The sequence below is a fragment of the Heptranchias perlo genome, chromosome 28, assembly GCF_035084215.1.
Source record: "Heptranchias perlo isolate sHepPer1 chromosome 28, sHepPer1.hap1, whole genome shotgun sequence".
Classification (NCBI taxonomy): domain Eukaryota; kingdom Metazoa; phylum Chordata; class Chondrichthyes; order Hexanchiformes; family Hexanchidae; genus Heptranchias; species Heptranchias perlo.
The window spans coordinates 9,119,135-9,138,637 of record NC_090352.1 but is presented as its reverse complement, the minus strand read 5'-3'; the positions used below and the strand labels follow the sequence as shown (position 1 = coordinate 9,138,637).

Below are 19,503 nucleotides of genomic sequence, written 5' to 3'. Positions count from 1 at the left end.
TTTTGGTATGTTTTTAGCATTTCAATACTGAACGTGTTGCAGGTGAAAGACCGTTTTTGGCATTGGATATTTTGTGTTGAAAGGTATCTCCAGATTAATATGAAGCTGTGGCATGATGCAGTAATTTTTTGTGCCATTGGGAATTGTTGGTGTGCTCTGACTACTCCAATGTACAGGGGTCTTTAGTTGCAATAAGTAGTGCTACATAAAACATTTTCCTCCTTCCCGTTGCTTTCTATTTGACTTCTTCCCACCACCACCGCCCCCCCCCCCCCCCCCCCCCACCCAAAAGTTCCATTTGCTGGAAACCACATCGTGGAGAGGGCTAGGAGAAAAGTGGTCTTTGTAGTAGTGCTTTAAATAGCACTACACCAATTTAAAAGGATGACTTAAGAAATAGATGATTATTACTGTTCATTTGGGGCATAATAAGCAATAGGTGAAAGCCGAGCTACGTTCACCCACTTCATATGTGTCTTGTATTACTGTAAACAAAACAATATTCTAAAGTAATTCAAAGTTTCACTTGCCAACAGGAAGTGGGCCGCAGAATGAAACCAATGTATCAAGCGATGAGACGGAGGATGAATATACAGCAGATGGTAAGTGTAGAGTATTTTTTTCTTGTGTTTTCATCTTTTGATGAGCTCCCTTAAAATATTAACTTTGTGTACTGCTGTCAGAATAATGAAGAAACGTTAATGCAGGAGTTGAAATGGTAGCCCCGTTGATCTTAAAACTGTTCTGTATGAATCACAGCTTTTAGAAATAATTGTACCTGCCATCAGCAAGACCAAGTAATTGTAAAGATTTGGTAAACTTGCATTGAAAATAAACTATAGAACATTACTAATTGGCAGCTGTAGCTATATGGAAGAACAGAAAACTAGTTTCCTGTGCTGCGTGGTCTGATGCGTTGAATTTTCAGGCAAGCCTTGCAGATGATTTTCTCAATAATTTTTTTGTTTCTGTTGAAAAAGAAAGTCTACTTACCCGTATAGTCTTTCATTGAAGAAACATTTTCCACATTTCACTGGAATGGGCTGGCATTAGGCCTCCCGTTAAGATGATTTGTGAGGTTGTGCTATGTGACCAACCTTAATTCTTGAACAGCAAGACTGGCCTTGCCCTACAGTATCAGTTTACTTTTACCCAAATTCAACTTGGAAGTGAAGGCCCTATAAGGTAGATTATCTTTCTTCTGAAGAGCACATGCTTGATGCACTGTTGGTGACTGAACAAGTAACAAGGACGAGAAACAGGGAGGCATTTCTGCAAGACAGAGACTCCAGCCATCAGGGCAAACCTGCCAAATGTAGCTAAACAATAATGTATGATGAAGTATTAGGTTATTCCTCATGGGTGCCTTATAGATAATCTGTACGGACCTTCAAAAATGACCAGGAGGCAACCCTGAATGTGTGGAATGAACCTTCACTGAACCTGAGGATACTTGCCAGCCAGGTAGTGATAATGCAAAATCATTTCACCAGCTGCAACTTGGTGATCAGTTACCAAGTACCTTGAGCATTTCAAAGCAAATAACTGTTGTGAATGGTGGAAGGATTTGATAGTGTATGACAAAGCTGTATGATTGCTCACTCTTTCAAATGCATTCTAAGTAGTATGAGTATGAGGAAGAGGGAGGGGTGGGCGGAGGGTGGATGGATGATCGAGGTGGCCATTGCTTTACCATTATGGGCCAAAGTGTAACGCAGTTAGGTAGAGTTCACAAAGTAGGACTCCTGGCCACTGAAAGAAACAAAGTAGAAGCTCCTATTTTCATGAATGAATATGAAACGCCTGGCTATTGTTTTCTACTCCATCAAATGACTGAACTCAGCAGCAGTTTTGATGAGTTCAGCTGTTATATTGGTAAAGAAACATTAACATTTCTTTTACCTTTAACTGAATTTAGTAATATGTACTGCTGCAAGTACTTTAAAATATGTTCAAGAGGTTGGTCAGCTCCACTTATAGTGGACTTTGTAAGAATGGCAGTTGCACGTACCATGCAACACCTAAACCGTTGGACACAGAATTACAGCCAAAATATCGTCATGGCCTTTGTGTCCAGTGTATATGGCCCTTTCTTAATGTCACATGGAGTGAATATAATTAGCTGAACACTGGCACTTATGATGATGGCTACCTCAGGATTAGACTGAGTAGAATCATTCATTCTGTTCTTATGGCTGAAGTCGCTTGCAAACAATTCACCTTGGTCCCTTGTAATCACATGTTGGACTCCACCATGGTTGAAGATGACAGTGTTTATGCAGGCATACCTACCCCCCTCCCAATCAACCATTTCCTGATTGTCCACCACCATTCTTGACTGGGGTACAGCTTCTGAGGTTTGCTCTGGTGAATTGATTGTAGGGTCACTTTTGGCTGTAGCCTGCTTTTGGTGTTTAGCATGCAGGTAGCCATGTGTAGTTATTTCACTAGGTTCATAACTCATCCTAAGGCCATTTACACCCCCTGTAGAACTAGTATGGTAATCAAGAAATGTGGCATGAGGTTTCAGTTTCTGGTTTAAAGAATGTGGTGGAATTGCATTAAATAGACTGAAAGTTTCATTCACAACACATTGTTTAGAATCCTCTGCAACTTCAAAGTGGCTGCAGAGCCTGCTTCAATCACTTCTGAGGCAGCTAATACTTGCTCCTGTACTGATACGCTAACAAACCGATGTATTCAGCACATGCTCCACTCAGTGGAACAGCAGGATGTTTAAACAGACTTATCAGGAGGCCGGCTGTACAATTACTTCAATTGTTTTTTTAGCGGTACAAACTTTAAACTTGATGCCAGGGACCAGCTTGATAGATCTTTAAATTTGTAATATTGATTCCACCAGCAGATTAGGATAAACTCAGGTTTAAATCAGCACAATAGTCGTAGCATTTGTAAGTTTTGCATGTTACTGGTACCATGACTACCACTTTTGAAGGATAAATCAAACAGCAGATAAGCTATCCATGCACAAACCAGTTTGTTCTAAGTGGCTTATTTTAACATTCAATTAGTTAATAGTTTTTGTTTTGTTTTGACAGTTATTCACAGTTGACTAAGACAAATACCCCATCCATCTTAATTTTATGATTTTTATGGTCAAAGAACTGTATACTCACGAGTATTGGCTGCACTAATTTACAATGTTGCCTTGAAGTGCAAAAAGTTTATACAAGCTAGGAACTGTCGATTAAAACATAGCGCATGGTGGAAACAATTCCCTGTATTGGCACTTAGTTATCATAAAACTATGAAACGCTGAGTTAATCTTGCTGTTCTTATTGAAAATGCAGGAGATAAAAAATTGTAAAATTCAAGCGAAGATTTATGGCTTCACTGAATTTTATACTTACAATTTTTATAAATTCATTTTACAGTTTGATAGTTGCATCAGGTTTGCCTTAGTGCTAATTTTTATTTTCACTTCACCAATGTAATAGAGCAGAATATTGTACGGGGAAACGAGAGAAATAGCATTAGCAATATAAAGTTCCACATATTAAGTTAAACTATGATTCTTAAATTTGAATGTATATTTTTGCTGAAAGAAAATGTGTTCATGAAGTAAGCTGATTAGATGTGGTTTATAAAGCATAAGCACTGGTGAACTTGAAAGTGTGCTGAATAAATGGAAAATTTTATTAGATGGTTTTATCTTCTGGTTTTTGCAAATTAACTTTTTGTAGTCTACAATAAACAGGATCCCTAGCTGATGGGACAGGCTGGAAACCCATTCTTAAGGTCTCTGCTGTTATTGCCCAATAATCAGGTGGTGATGTATGTGAGTGAGAGCAGCACAAGTATAGTGGTGCTGTCCAGTTTTTCACACTCATTCTGCTCTTTCCCTCCCCTTGGTGCCTGACTTGTGATTGGGATCTTTCCACGTGGGAATTGTAAATGTGAGCCAGGACCTTACCATTCTGTGGCACTATGCTTTGAGACACCAATGAATTGCAGCATATTGCCATTCTAATGTGAATAGTTCTAATCCCAGTTATAGCATTTTCTTTTCAGTTGCTTTAAATTCCTTGCAAAATTAGGAATAGCTGTTATTCATGGTGAAATCATATAGGGAAATTGTTGTATCCTGGGGTTTCCATTTTGATTTCCTCCCCCATTCCATTTGTTTTGAATCACATCCTAAGTTTTCCCCATCAACAACAGTCTTGACAACCCATTTCTATTTTCTCTACACTGTTAAATAGTATTGCTTTGTAGAATTTGGTTCTCATAGTAATCCTATCGCTTTGGCAATAGGGTGCTCCAAATATTACTGAACATTTTAGGGCGTCAGACTCCAACTAACGATATCGCTTTGGTAAATCCTGTATGTGGAGGTTGAATGAATAAGGGAGAATATTGTGTAGGTATGATTTTCTTCATATCTTCGAATAAAATTCAACCTTAATGTACATAGCTCCTGCCCAACTTGCAGCACACTTTTCTGTCTCTGTTCTAATGCTGCTTGAAGCAACCATATTTTGGTGTTACATTACTTTTGTTATCTCTTGGTCCCTGCTGCCTCTTCTAGTCAAAAAATGCAAAGTGTGGTTCAGAATGAGCCCTTTTATACAACCGAGCAGGTAACATCAAATGCCGAAAATAGCTGCATTAGAGCACAGGTATCTTAAAGGGATCATGTCCCCAGGTAATTTGACTCCCTTGCCTCTCCCACCCCTCGGGATCAAATTGTATGTGGGTGTTGGAACTTGTTAAAAATGTGAGAAAGAGCTGCAACACTGATGTTCATCACGGTGTAGTTTTTGGGTACTTGATTTCTTAAAGGCAAGAGAATGTGTGCCTGGAGTCTAAAGCACATTAAAGTCATGGCATGGATATGAGATTATAACTAGGGAAGGTGATTGTGGTTACAGTAAATGAGACCCTAGGCCATAGAAGCAGGAGAAGATGGCCAAGTGAGCAAGAAGTGTTCTGGCGAACAAGCAAGTGACTTCAAGGCTTCACAGCAGGTTCATGTTTTATAATGAAATCACTAGTTGTTGAATGCTAATCTTATTTATATGTTGAGTTCAAGACAGAGCTAGATTTTTATTGGAACAATAAATCCTTAAATTCTCCCAATTCCGGTGACAGTAGGGATTTGTTACTGGATGTTAAGAACATCCAGTAGCAAAGCCCTACTGGATGTTATTTCATATTTTATATATTAAAAAAAAGATTATTGAAGACATGTAGGTCCCTTACAGTCAGAAATGGGAGAATTTATAATGGGGGAACAAGGAAATGGCAGAGTAATTTAACAAATACTTTGGTTCTGTCTTCACGGAAGAGGGCACACCTAACTGCCCAGAAATGCTAGGGAACCAAGGGTCTAGTGAGAAGGAGGAATTAGAAGAAATTAGTATTAATTAAAGAAAAGTGCTGGAGAAATGAATGGGACTGAAAGCCGATAAATCCCCAGGGCCTGATAATCTGCATCCCAGAGTACTAAAAGAGGTAACCATGGGAATAGTGGATGCATTGGTTGTTATCTTCCAAAATTCTATAGATTATGGATCAGTTCCTGCAGATTGGAGGGTGGCAAATGTAACCCCACTATTTAAAAAAGGAGGGAGAGAGAAAACAGGGAACTACAGACCGGTTAACCTAACATCAGTAGTAGGGAAAATGCTAGCGTCGATAATAAAGGATGTGATAACAGGACACTTAGAAAATATCAGCGGGATTAGACAAAGTCAACGTGGATCCATGAAAGGGAAATCGTGTTTGACAAACCTACTGGAGTTTTTTTGAAGATGTAACTGGTAGAATAGATGAGGGAGAACCAGTGGAAGTGGTGTATTTGGATTTTCAGAAGGCCTTTGATAAAGTCCCACAAAGGAGGTTAGTGTGCAAAATTAAAGCACATGGGATTGGGGGTAATATACTGGCATGGATTGAAAATTGGTTAACAGACAGGAAACAGAGAGTAGGAATAAACGGGTCTTTTTCGGGGTGGCAGGCAGTGACTGGTGGGGTACCGCAGGGATCGGTGCTTGGGCCCCAACTATTTACAAAATATATCAATGATTTGGATGAGGGAACCAAATGTAATATTTCCAAGTTTGCTGACGACACAAAACTAGGTGGGATTGTGAGTTGTGAGGAAGATGCAAAGAGGCAAGGTGATTTAGACAAGTTGAGTGAGTGGGCAAATACATGGCAGATGCAGTATAATGTGGATAAATGTGAAGTTATCCACTTCAGAAGGAAAAACAGAAAGGCAGAGTATTATTTAAATGGTGATAGATTGGGAAATGTTGATGTACAAAGGGACCTGGCTATCCTTGTACACCAGTCACTGAAAGCAAACATGCAGGTGCAGCAAGCAGTTAGGAAGGCAAATGGTATGTTGGCCTTCATTGCAAGAGGATTTGAGTACAGGAGCAAGGATGTCTTACTGCAGTTATACAGGGCCTTGGTGAGAACACACTTGGAGTAATGTGTGCAGTTTTGGTCTCCTTACCTAAGAAAGGATATACTTCCCTAGAGGGGGTGCAGCAAAGGTTCACCAGACTGATTCCTGGGATGGCAGGAATGTTGCTTGAGGTGAGATTGGGTCGACTCAGCCTGTATTCACTCGAGTTTAGAAGAGTGAGAGGGGATCTCATTGAAACGTATAAAATTCTGACAGGGCTAGACAGACTGGATGCAGGGAGGATGTTTTCCCTGGCTGGGGGATCCAGAATGAGTGGTCGCAGTCTCAGGATACGGGGCAGGTCATTTAGGATTGAGATGAGGAGAAATTTCTTCACTCGGTGGTGAACTTGTGGAATTCTCTAACACAGAATGCTGTGGAGGCCAAGTCACTGAATATATTTAAGAAGGAGCTAGATAGATTTCTAGATACACAAGGCATTAAGGGGTACAGGGAGAGAGCGGGAATATGGTATTGAGATAGAGGATCAACCATGATCATATTGAATGGCGGATCAGGCTTGAATGGCCTACTTCTGCTCCTATTTTCTATGTTTCTAACAGATCATCATAACAATTTGTGTTCCATCAGTTACTCTGGGGTTTTTCAGTGATGCTGGTAGTGGTGATGCTAGTGGGAAGATGGCCCTTCCTCTGCATCTGTGGATATGTTCTGCTCTGGAACAATAATTGTGACCTGAATCCCAGCCGTGCATACAGGAACAACTTTTGAAGTTTTGTTTAATGGTTGTGATTATTGCATTAATAGGCCCAAAATTAGTTGCTTTTGGTGTACCCAAGAAAAGTTGGTACCAAATTGAGCTTGTGGAATGCTGTTTTAAGTCAGTAGGGAAATACTTAGTTCCAAAAATTAGGTCATGATACCTGAAGAAGAGCAAGGAGTTCTCCTGGTGTCCAGGCCAACATTCTTCCGTCGACCAACCCCACTGAAAACAGGTGGCCATTCGTTTATTTGTTTGTGGGACCCTGCTGTGAGCAAATTGGCAATTGCATTTGCTTACATGACTGCACTTCAAAAATAATTCACTGGCTGTCAAATAGTTTGGAACATCCCTTCCCTTGTGTGTCAGCCTTGGCTCAGTGGTAGCAGTCTCACCTCTTGAGTCAAAAGATCATGGGTTCAATCCCCACTCCTTGCCTTGAACACATAATCTAGGCTGATACTTCAGCACAGTACTGTGGGAGTGCTGCACTGTCGGAGGTGCCGTTCTTCAGATGAGATGTTAAACCGAGGGAGGCCCGTCTGCCCCCTCGGGTGAACGTAAAAGCTCCCATGGCATTATTTGAAAAAGAGCAAGGAAGTTCTGCCAGAGTCATGACCAATATTTATTCCTCAACTAACATTACTAAAACAATATTATCCAGTCATTTATTGCATTGCTGCTTTTTGGACCTAGTTGTGTGCGGATTGACTGCTGTTTTCCCTACTTTACAATAATTACTACACTTTTTAAAAAAAAAAAGTTTTAAAAAAACTTTCTTTGGCTGTAAAATGCTTTGGAACATCCTAAGGTCGTGAAAGTTGCTCTATAAATGCAAGTTCTTGCTTTCTCCCTTCTATTGCTTTCTTATTTGTATTAATTGTGACAGTTACTTGCAGGAAAATGTTTTATGAATATAAAACTATCCCTCCAGTATAAGTTTAATTTATATATTTTAAATAGTAAATATTCTGTATTTGTGTTTCTTAGATTCAACTCAGCAGGAGCCTTCTGAAACTAGTGAAGACCCTGAAGTAGAAGTTACTATTGAAGGTTAGCTTTGAGTTTTTGGATGTTTAACTTGTTTGGAAAACGCTATAATCCATTGTAGTTGAATGTTCACTAATGAGTTTGGCATTCAATTCTGGTTTCTCTGTTTTAATCTAAAACACTTAAGTTCTATAATCTGCAAAGAAAGAAAGAACTTGCATTTATGTTGCCACAGAAGCAGTTGGATGTGCTTTTCCTCCAGAATTTCTTTGCTGCATTTCTTAACTAATCTTTTTCTCTCCCTCACATTCATAAAAATGTGTTGGAGGTATAATTTTGTGTATGTCATAATCCAAAATCTTAAATTGGTTGCGAACGGCTTTAGATACTACAATGGCTATGGGCCCCAACAGTATCCCGGCTGTAGTGCTGAAGACTTGTGCTCCAGAACTAGCCATGCCTCTAGCCAAACTGTTAGAGTACAGCTACAACACTGGCATCGACCCGACAATGTGGAAAATTGCCCAGGCATGTCCTGTCCACGAAAAGCAGGACAAACCCAATCCGGCCATTTACCGTCCCATCAGTCTACTCTCAATCATCAGCAAAGTGATGGAAGGTGTCGTCGACAGTGTTATCAAGTGGCACTTACTCACCAATAACCTGCTCACCGATGCTCAGTTTGGGTTGCGCCAGGACCACTTGGCTCCAGACCTCATTACAACCTTGGTCCAAACATGGACAAAAGAGCTGAATTCCAGTGGTGAGGTGAGAGTGACTGCCCTTGACAGCAAGGCAGCATTTAACTGAGTGTGGCACCAAGGAGCCCTAGTAAAATTGAAGTCAATGGGAATCGGGTAAAACTCTACAGTGCCTAGAGGCATCCTAACACAAAGGAAGATGGTGGTGGTTGTTGGAGGCCAATCATCTCAGCCCCAGGACATTGCTGCAGGGGTTCCTCGGGGCAGTGTGCTAGGCCCAACCATCTTCAGCTGCTTCATCAATGACCTTCCCTCCATCATAAGGTCAGAAATGGGGATGTTTGTTGATGATCGCAGAGTGTTCAATTCCATTCGCGATCCCTCAGATAATGAAGCAGTCTGTGCCCGCATGCAGCAAGACCTGGACAACATCAAGTCTTGGGCCAATAAGTGGCAAGTAACATTCGCGCCAGGCAATGACTCTCCAAACGAGAGAGAATCTAACCACCCCCTCCCTTGACATTCATTGGCATTACCATCGCCGAATCTCCCACCATCAACATCCTGGGGGTCACCATTGACCAGAAACTTAACTGGACCAGCCACGTAAATACTGTGGCTACAAGAGCAGGTCCGAGGTTGGGTATTCTGCAGCGAGTGACTCAACTCCTGACTCGCCAAAGCCTTTCCACCATCTACAAGGCACGAGTCAGGAATGTGATGGAATACTCTCCACTTGCCTGGATGAGTGCAGCTCCAACAATACCCAAAAAGCTCAACACCATCCAGGACAAAGCAACCCGCTTGATTGGCACACCATCTACCACCCTAAACATTCACTCCCTTCACCGGCGCACTGCGGCTGTAGTGTGTACCATCTACAGGATGCACTGCAGCAACTCGCCAAGGCTTCTTCGACGGTACCTCCCAAACCCGCGACCAAGGGCAGCAGGCACATGGGAACAACACCACCTGCACGTTCCCCTCCAAGTCTCACACCATCCCGACTTGGAAATATGTAGCCGTTCCTTCATTGTCGGTGGGTCAAAATCCTGGAACTCCCTACGTAACAGTACTGTGGGAGAACCTTCAGCAGTTCAAGGCGGCGGCTCACTACCACCTTCTCGAGGGTAATTAGGGATGGGCAATAAATGCTGGCCTTGCCACTGACGTCCACATCCCATGAACGAATAATAAAAAAAAAAGAAAATGACATAGACCAAGAAGCTCTTGTGATTTAAAAAAAAATTGCTTGGTCTTCTGATTAACAAGCTTTAGATGTCTGAAAGGCAGCGCTTGATTGAAAAGTGATATTTTTGGGAGGGCGAGTAAGAGAAACTAGCACTGGTTGAAATTTTGAACTACAATAACTTGAACTAAAACATGTATTGGGGTCTGTCTTTTGGGGCAATGGTTGTGGATCTTTGAAAAATGGGATTTTCCAATTTGTTTACGTTCTTATCACAAACAACGCAAAATGCCGTCAGCGAGAAGGAGGATTAGTAACTGGAGTTGTCATAATAAAAACTTTTTCAGTTCATCAATACTAAAAATTGTGGTGTGTGCTATTCCTCTTGTTTCACTTATATCTCATGGAAAGAGGAAAGAGTATGGATATGACGCACTGAGATACATAGGCAGAGATTAATATGGTGGAGCGAGAACGTACAGTAGAATATGGAGGAACAACAGAAAAGCATATAATGAGAATATGAGGGAAGAGGGATAATGCAGACAGTAAGGGGGGGAAGGAGAAGAATATGGGCAAGTGAAAGGGGGACAAAATATAGGAGAGAGGCCAAGTTTAATCCAGATTTCAAATAAATGGTTGAAAACAAAGCATGATTTTAAAATGGCTTGCCCTGGTGTACTTGTATTTAGTGAGACTATCGCTGAGCTGTCAATTGAAATGTTCAACACTAAGATTGGTAGATTTTTTATTAAATAAGGGTGTCAAGGGATATGGAGCAAAGGTGGGTAAATGGAGTTTGAAGTACAGATCAGCTGTGATCTAAAAGAATGGAGGAACAGGCTCAATGGGCTGAATAGCCTCCACCTGTTCCTATGAGCGTATTAGTGCACTATGTTCAGTGGTTCTTTGTTGGTGTACAGTTTCTCTTTCCAGAACTTGAGTTTTGAAAACTTGTCTACTCTTGACCTTATAGGAGCAGTATTACAAAAAATGTTTAGTTTTCACATTTTACTGCAGAAATTTAGCTCGAAATCCTTGAAACTGGTCAGCTGATTTCTCAAAAAAAAATGTATTGCAACTGGAGCCACTCACACTGCCTTGAAAGGAGAAATGGAACTGGGGCTACTAAAACAAAACTTGTAGCAGAAGGGAACAGAGCAGAGCTATTTAAAAAAAATACTATTAAATGCAATTTGGGATTAGGTTGGCATTTAATTAAATAAAACTGGTTTCATGGCAGCGAACTTTTTAAATAAAAGCAAGATGAAGAAAGGTAAAATAGAGTTTGGAGTGTGAAGCTTCTCCTGAAGCAATTAAGTAAAAGCTGCCTGAAGAAAGAGTTATAACTTTAGTTAAAAAATGGGTTCTAAATAAGTAGAATGTTAGTGGAGTGGATTTGTCATCTGTTTGGAAGGAATGGGCCTGTGAGACATGATTTCGGGGCGCAGCAATACCACCTAGTATTTGGAGCACTGAAAGGGAAGAATAATGGTAAGTATACATACATATTAAAAGTAATACCCAGGTGTGATAAAATAACAACACTGGAAGTAAGTGTGACATACAAGATGTGTGTACTATAGGGGCGGTTTGGTGCTATGTGCATTTGTGACCAGTTCTGCAGTAATAGTTTAATGTTGGTTATGTGTTGTGAAACATCCACAAACTGCTGCGTTCCACATTTATGAATTCAGGTCTGCTGCAGCTATCTACCTAAGTTCTATGGTAGCAATTCCCGTAAGCTGTCGGATTCCCTGCTTTTTACAGAAATTGACTCCTTCTGCCTAATATCTATAAACAAAGCCGTGAAACCCAGAAGTGTAACAATGAAACTCCATTGTGATTTGGACTGGATATCCATATCTCACGTGTATGTACGCCGTCAGTTTCTCCGAAGGTGGATTGAGTTAACACTAAGTGAGCTGGTTTTTGGTTCAATTCATAAGATGCTTTATTCCACAGTAGGCGAAATATACAGAACCCTGAGCATGCGATGAAAGTTACTTGGTACAGCCATTACAATGTCTCTTTATGTACTGTTACAAAAATAGAGAACATGTGAGCTTCAGCTAACTCTAATGGGTTGTCTAACTACTTAAAAGCACAATCTCCTGGATTGTGGTTTGCTCCCTTCGGAGCCTTCTGCTTGCTTGCTCGGTGTCTGTGTTAAAAGACACTCTTGCAGCCTCCACAGAGATCAAAAAAGGTTTCTAGCACCAAGATGCGAAGTGTCTCTGTGAATAACTAGATATTGCAAATGAATTGTCCTCCGTTTGGGTCTCTGAGAGGACTGACCATCTCAGATTGTAATTACCATTTATCTGCCAACCAATCCAAAACTCAGCATGAGACAGTCTTAAAAGGTTGTTGGTTTTTAGGCAAGCTTCTGTTGAAAAACAAAAATTAATATAGCTCATGTCCAGTTATTTCCATGAAAACATGACCGAAAAATTCTGTGACAGGCACCAAACAGTTTGTTGGCGTTGTTCAATACACTGCTTTTTAAGTCTAGTTTCTGTTCGGTTATCTGATCTGTAGTTTCCATTCAGTAATAAGATCTGTTATTCCAAACGTACTTGGGTAAGCTGGATCCTAGTGTACAATTTCTTACAATTTTATAGAGGGATATGGGCCAAGTGCAGGCAATTGGGACTAGCTTAGTGGTATAAACTGGGCGACATGGACATGTTGGGCCGAAGGGCCTGTTTCCATGTTGTAACTTCTATGATTCTATGATTCTATTTCTAAATGTTTAGCTACACAGCCTTGAAAAAAATTCCTGCTTTATCATAGTTCAACTATTTGTGGAGGCAGAGGACATGACTGAGGTACTGAAGGAGTATTTTTCATCTGTCTTCACAAAAGAAGAGGATGAAGTTAATGTTACAATAGAGGAGGAGGGAATAGAGATATTGGATAGGATAAAAATAGATAGAAAGGAGGTGCTAAATAGGTTGGCATCACTCAGTTAACAAGTCACCCAGTCCAGATGGGATGCATCCTAGGTTGCTGAGGGAAGCAAGGGTGGAGATAGCTGAAGCTGTGACCACAATCTTTCAATCCTTCTTGGATATGGGAGTGGTGCCAGAGGACTGGAGGATTGCAAATGTTACACCCCTATTCAAAAAAGGGGAGAGCGATAAACCTGATAACTGGTCTAATGTCAGTGGTGGGAAAACTGCTCGAGACCATTGACAATGACCAGATTAATTCTCACTTGGAGAAGCATGGGTTAATAAGGGACAGCCAGCACTGATTTGTTAAAGGCATATCGTGTGTGACTAACCTGATTGATACTTCATCAAAGAACTCAGAGAGGATTGATGAAGGTAGTGCAGTAGATGTTGTGCATATGGACTTTCAAAAGGCGGACTTATTCGGAAAATAGAATCACATGGGATTAAAGGGGTGGTGGTAACTTGGGTATGTAATTGGCTAAAGGATAGGCAGTGGAGAGTACCAGTGCACGGATATTTTTCTGACTGGAGAGAAGTATGCAGTGGAGTCCCCCAGGATTCGTTATTAGGACCATTGCTTTTCTTGTATATAAATGACCTGGACTTGGGTATAGGCAGTACAATTTTGAAGTTTGTGGATGATACAAAACTTGGCAACATAATAAATAGTGAGGAGGATAGTAGCAGACTTAGAAGGACATAGACAGACTGGTAAAATAGGCAGACATATGGCAGACGCAATTTAATGTGAATAAGCGATGCATGTTGGGAGGAACAACATGGAGAGGCAGTATAATCTAAATGTTACTATTTTGATGGGGGGGGGGCAAGAGAAGAGGGATCTGGGGGTGCATATTTACAAATCTTTGAAGAAAGCAGGGCAAGTTGATGTGGTTAAGAAAGCGTATGGGATACTTGGCTTTGTTAATAGGGCATTGAATGCAAAAAGAAGGAAATCATGTTAAACCTTTACAGAACACTGATTAGGCCTCAGCTGTATAGTATATAATTCTGGGTACCACATTTTAGGAAGCATGTCAAGCCTTGGAGGAGCGTACAGAGGAGGTTTACCAGAATGATACCAGGGACGAGGGACTTCAGTTATGTGAAGAGATTGGAGAAGCTGGGAATGTTCTCCTTAGAAAGGAGAAGGTTAAGGGGAGAGACTTGATAGAGGTATTCAAAATAATGAGGGGTTTTGATCGAGCAAATAGGGAGAAACTCTTTCCTCCGGGAAGTGGATCGATAACCAGAGTTCATAGATTTAAAATAATTGGCGAAAGAACGAGGGGAAATGAGAAATTTTTTCATAGGAGGTCGTTATGATCTGATACGCACTAACTGAAAGGATGGTGGAAGCAGATTCCATTGGAACTTTCAAAAGTCAATTAGACATGTACTTGAAGAAGACTAATTTGCAAGGATAGGAGGAAAAAGCTGGGGTGTGGGACTAAATTGGACAGCTCTTTCAAAGAGCCGGCACAAGCATGACTGGCCAAATGGCCTCCTTCTGTGCTGTAAGATGCTATAAATATCACAGAAAATAGAAAATGAGATTTCTGCAATGTCTAGAACTTTAGCAGATGTAATGATTTTCTTCCCCAAAGTTCATTTTCTTTCTCTCCCTCTTTCTTTCTCTCTTTATGTCTCTCTCTCTCTCTCTCTTTCTCTCCTCTCAATTGCTTTTTCTTTCACATTATTTTGTTCTCGTCCACTTTTGTTGTCTTTCTGACTTTTGTTCTCTTATCCCCTGAAATGTAATATAGCTGCCCCACACATACATTTGCATAAAGTGAAATATTTACATAGACTGCAGTTTAAGTTTTTTTTATACAGCTTGTTTTGATTATGGTTTTTAAGTGGTGGTGCAGTATCATAACTTTATTTGGGTAAGTACCAGTAGGATTCCAGAACTGAATCATTTGTCATGGATGTATCAACAAAATTGTAGTAGTATTGGGCCTTCATCTAACTAAAGGATGCTCTACATTAAATTGGCCTATTCTGTTGAGTATGAAGGGCAGTCGCTGGTCTCTAACTTTTTTTAATGAATTCTATAGATAGATTTAGAAAGCAAAATTCATAAAACTGCCTTTTCTGTTTTTAGACGATGAATATTTCCCACCAAATAAGCGACCAAAGAATACTGTACAGTCAACAGACGCTGGGGCCACAGTGAAACGGAAAAGTAGGGAGTTCAATTTTGGTGAGTTAATGCTAGCTGTTCTACATCTGAAAAAGTTGTCTCTGTTTCTCTTGCAACTGAAGGCTAGTCTCCAAGACCTCCTGGATTCCATTTATCTTGTGGTCATACCTGATTAATGCAGAAGTTAAACTGTGTATTTTAGTAGGTTTACCTGTAAATAAATATCTAGTGGATTTCCCCCACCCCCTCCAAAAATATTTGCAGTATATACTAAAAATATTTAATTTCCGAAATTTACAAAAGATGATGGATTTTTGCAGACTGTGCAATGTCTACTGACGAGTAAGTTCGTATAAGTTGTTCGTTATTTGCATTTTTTTTTCACTGTCTTAGCAATTGGGTTCTGTGTGGTTATGGTTGGAAGTAAGCTTGCCAAGGAAATTTGTTTTGTGTAGTGTGGGATGGTTTATAAACAACTTATCTTTTCAGCACATTCAAGGATGCCAGTATGAGGAAAGAAATCATGCAGAGATTGGCTTTGGGCTTTAAGACTTGAACAGTATGGTGCACAGTATAATACAATTTTAGATTTTATAACAATCTACTATTTTCCATAGCGTAATTAGTTAGTTTTTACCATCATGTGCATTCATGTTGAAACCACACTTTTGAACAAATGCTTTTTGTCAACACTCTGAAGTTCATTGTAGACATATTCTATTTCTACTGCACTGCTATTCCTCATAATGGATAACACTTGGCAAACTCAGGATTAAGGATTTCCATATATATTTATTGCCTCTTGTATTTACCATTTTACTACAAAGATTTGCTAACACATCTGACTGTTACTGCCGTTGCTGAACACTGTTTGCAGTCAGTACTACTACATTTTGTTGAACTTTTCCCATAAATTTGAAAACATACTTTTTTAAAATGCAGAACAATGGAATACCAGAATTACTGAATTGAGAAAACAAGTGGAAGAACTTTTTGAAAGGAAATATGGTAACTATTATTTATATCTATTGTAAAGTGCTAAGCTGACTGTGTACTGTTAGGAAGCTACCTTAAGTTTCATTTATCAAAAAAAAATGGATTTCTACATTTACTCTTTTTAGTTCTTGGTGTATAATGCCAAAGAGACAGTCAGCAACTTCATATATTGTGTGTCTGCTTATATCATGTACTTAATTACTTAAATCTGCGTGAAATATGTACTTTGGAAAGGTTTCACTAGAAGAAATGTGCAATGTGTTTTGGAAAATGTGCTTAAAAGCTGCCGATGGTGTCAGTGGGGCTTAAATTGGGCCGTGTGGCGCCCATTTTTAGGCACTATGCGGACATCTCTTTTGTTCCACCTATATTTGAACCAACATGGCAAGTCAAAGGCTGGCTCCTGGACGACAGGGGTTATCCCCGCATGAAATGGCTCATGACTCCAGTCAGGAACCGACGCATATGTACACAACAAGGCTACAATGAGAGCCATGCTACCACAAGGAACATAGAGCACGCCATAAGTGTCCTCAAGCAATGCTTCCGCTGCCTGGAGGAGCCCTGCAGTACTCAGCTGAGTGGGTATTGAGATTTGTGGTAGTAGGCTGCACAACCTGGCCTGTATGAGGGAACAGCCCTTGCCACCGCCTATTGGAGGAGGAGGAGGAGGAGCAGGAGTAGGCCATACGACCCATCGAGCCTGCTCCGCCATTCAATAAGATCATGGCTGATCTTCTACCTCAACTCCGCTTAGCTACATTTCTCGTTGAATTCCCTATTCCTTTCAAGGGCATTGTTTGCTCTGATAACCTGAGAGCTCCTAAGCCATTGTCTATATGGACTCAGAAGTCAGCTGCTTCCTCTTGTACCAGATTTCACTAGTGTTAAATTTATAGCCCAAGCCCCAAGAGTTTGAGGAGTTTATCGCGGTAAATTGGGGTGAGGCCATAGATTCATAGATGAGAATGAGGTAGCATGGAGCCAGTGTACATGCGAGGACGGAGATGACCAGCAGGTGGGATGGGGGATGGGGGTGGCGGGGGAAGAGAGGTGCATATTGAGGTTGGCAAGGAGAGTGTTGGAAAATTAAATCGGGAGGTGACACAGTGGGGTGAGGTGGGTGATAATGCAAAAGTAGCAGTAAGCAGTCTTGATGGACATAGAGATTGAAACTCAGCAAGGTTGAACAGGACCTGGAGGTTGCACTCAACCTGAGCGAGCTACCAGGGAGTGCACTACTTGCAGAGAAGGTTAAGGGGAGATTTAATGGAGGTGTACAAAATTATGATTCTTTTAATAGAGTAGATAGGGGAGTAACTGTTTCCAATGGCAGGAGGGCGGATAACCAGAGGGCACATTTAAGATAATTGACAAAAGGACCAAGGGGGACGTAAGATTTTTTTAAGGGTGGTGGAAGCAGATTCAATAGTAACTTTCAAAAGGGAATTGGATATATAATTGAAAAGGAAAAATTTGGAAGGCCGCAGGGGAGTGGGACTAATTGGATAGCTCTTTCAAAGAGCTGGCACAGGCACAATGGGCCGAATGACTGCCTCCTGTGCTGTAAGATTCTAACTGCTGAGGATCTCTGGGTCTTCAAGACATCTTATTTCCCTCCATGTCCCAAGGCGATGGTCAGTGCTTCAGTTGCCCCGATGAGAACTTCCTTTGTCCTAGTTCTAATACTATTTAATCAGTCTACAACATTGTATGGGGTTGTGATCTGTCGAAGAAAGGGTGCGACATTGTAGGGTCATCTTTGTTGTCCTAAAGAGCATCTTCCATACATTATGTTTCTACCCAGCATCATCTTAGAACTTGCTGGGAGTACATTTGCTTAATTAAATCAGTGTGAAGTGTATTAGGTGCTCCAGGACAAAGCAGACTCTTCTCTACAGCATGAGAATTGGGAGGGTTCTTTGAAGATCTCATGATGTAACAAATATGTATCAAAGGAGATCTCCCCAACAGAATGTTCTCTGGAGTGGCATCGCTCTAGTAGCATACGGAGAATTAAGATTCTACAATATAGGTAAATTTTCTGTTTGTTCAAAACAGGTATGCTCTCCATTTAAACATGTATATTGCATAGTGGAATATAAGGAATTAGATGCATGAGCAATGTATGAAGCTGTTGTAAATCAGTGAATGTATCACAAGAAGTTTAATATTATTGTATAAACTTTTAGCTCAAGCCACTCTTGCCACCGGACCAGTTGTGATCCCATATCCACTCTTCCAGTCCAACTCTGAAGATCTTTGTGTTGATGGTTTACCTGAAGGCATTCCATTCAGGAGGCCATCCACCTATGGCATTCCAAGATTGGAGAGGATCCTACTAGCAAAAGACAGGATAAAATTTGTTATAAAAAGGTAAGGATTTATTGGGAATTTTCATCCATTTAGATGGGCTTGCCTTTTAATACAGGAATAATGGTTACTTATTCAGGTCATTGTGCAGTCTTCTGCTTATTCCCCTCTGCTTCCCAGGCATTGTGCGGTCTGCTGCTTTCCTCTCTGTTTTGTGCACCAAGTGAGAGTCAATGAGTACCATTGCTTTGCTGCTAGGTTTGTCTGTTCAAAGTTAGTGGGCCTAATGCACTAGGCCATCATTGGTGGATGGAATTCTACACCAGGAGTGTGTTGCTGGAGTCCAAGTAGTGGACTGTCATAACATTGAATTCAGGCCATTTTAGGAATACAGGTACTGCATGAATAGCAAATGCATGCGCCCTTTTGCCTTCTGTGTAAAAGAATTATTACTGTAACCAGGGAAAAAAGCCCTTTTTTGTGTGGGAAGGGATGATAAATGATAAAATGGCTTGGTGCCCCATTTCTTTCCTTCTTGGCAGTGGTGTAATTAAGATTGGAAGCTCCATGTGGGAAACTGCAGTCTTTCCTCTCACATCACAGTTCCAGTTCAGTTTGTTGTCTCTTCACATTGACCTGTTACACTAAATGATTTGTTTTGCATGCAGATGTTTGTTTCCAAATAGGAATATTTGTTAGTTCAGTTCTAACATAGTAAAACTGTTTTCAAAGGAATTCAGATTTAAATCAAAGAAATTGTAAGGTTGTTTTTAAAAAAAAAACTTATTTAGCCTGGTTATTATTGATGATCACTGGACTGAACTTTTTTGTTGCAAAACAAAATACTCAAAGTCCTCAGTTATTTCACGATCAGTTGTTGCAGGTAAAGGTGCAATTAACAATGCATCCTTTTATAAGTGTATTGGAAATCATTTTTGTTAATATTTTCGTTCTGCTTCCACCAGACCAGAACTGTTATCTAATGAACGTGAAGAAACAACTCCAGACAAAACTGTCCCAGGAGGTATGAATAAAACCGTTTTTTATGTAC

At 40.5% G+C, this 19,503-nt stretch overlaps 1 protein-coding gene across 7 annotated transcripts in view; it reads left to right on the top strand.

Annotated features, from left to right (window-relative positions):
- The window catches only part of LOC137344834 (general transcription factor II-I-like), a 168,879-nt gene that overhangs the window by 87,502 nt on the left and 61,874 nt on the right, over positions 1-19,503 (top strand). For 6 of the 7 annotated variants that reach the window (XM_068008019.1, XM_068008020.1, XM_068008015.1 and 3 more), the window contains 6 exons: positions 537-602; positions 8,148-8,210; positions 15,105-15,203; positions 16,086-16,151; positions 18,332-18,515; positions 19,418-19,476. In XM_068008019.1, the coding sequence (XP_067864120.1) occupies positions 537-602; positions 8,148-8,210; positions 15,105-15,203; positions 16,086-16,151; positions 18,332-18,515; positions 19,418-19,476 (537 nt within the window). The remainder of the gene's footprint in view (positions 1-536; positions 603-8,147; positions 8,211-15,104; positions 15,204-16,085; positions 16,152-18,331; positions 18,516-19,417; positions 19,477-19,503) is intronic. The other variant, XM_068008018.1, reaches the window with a different exon arrangement.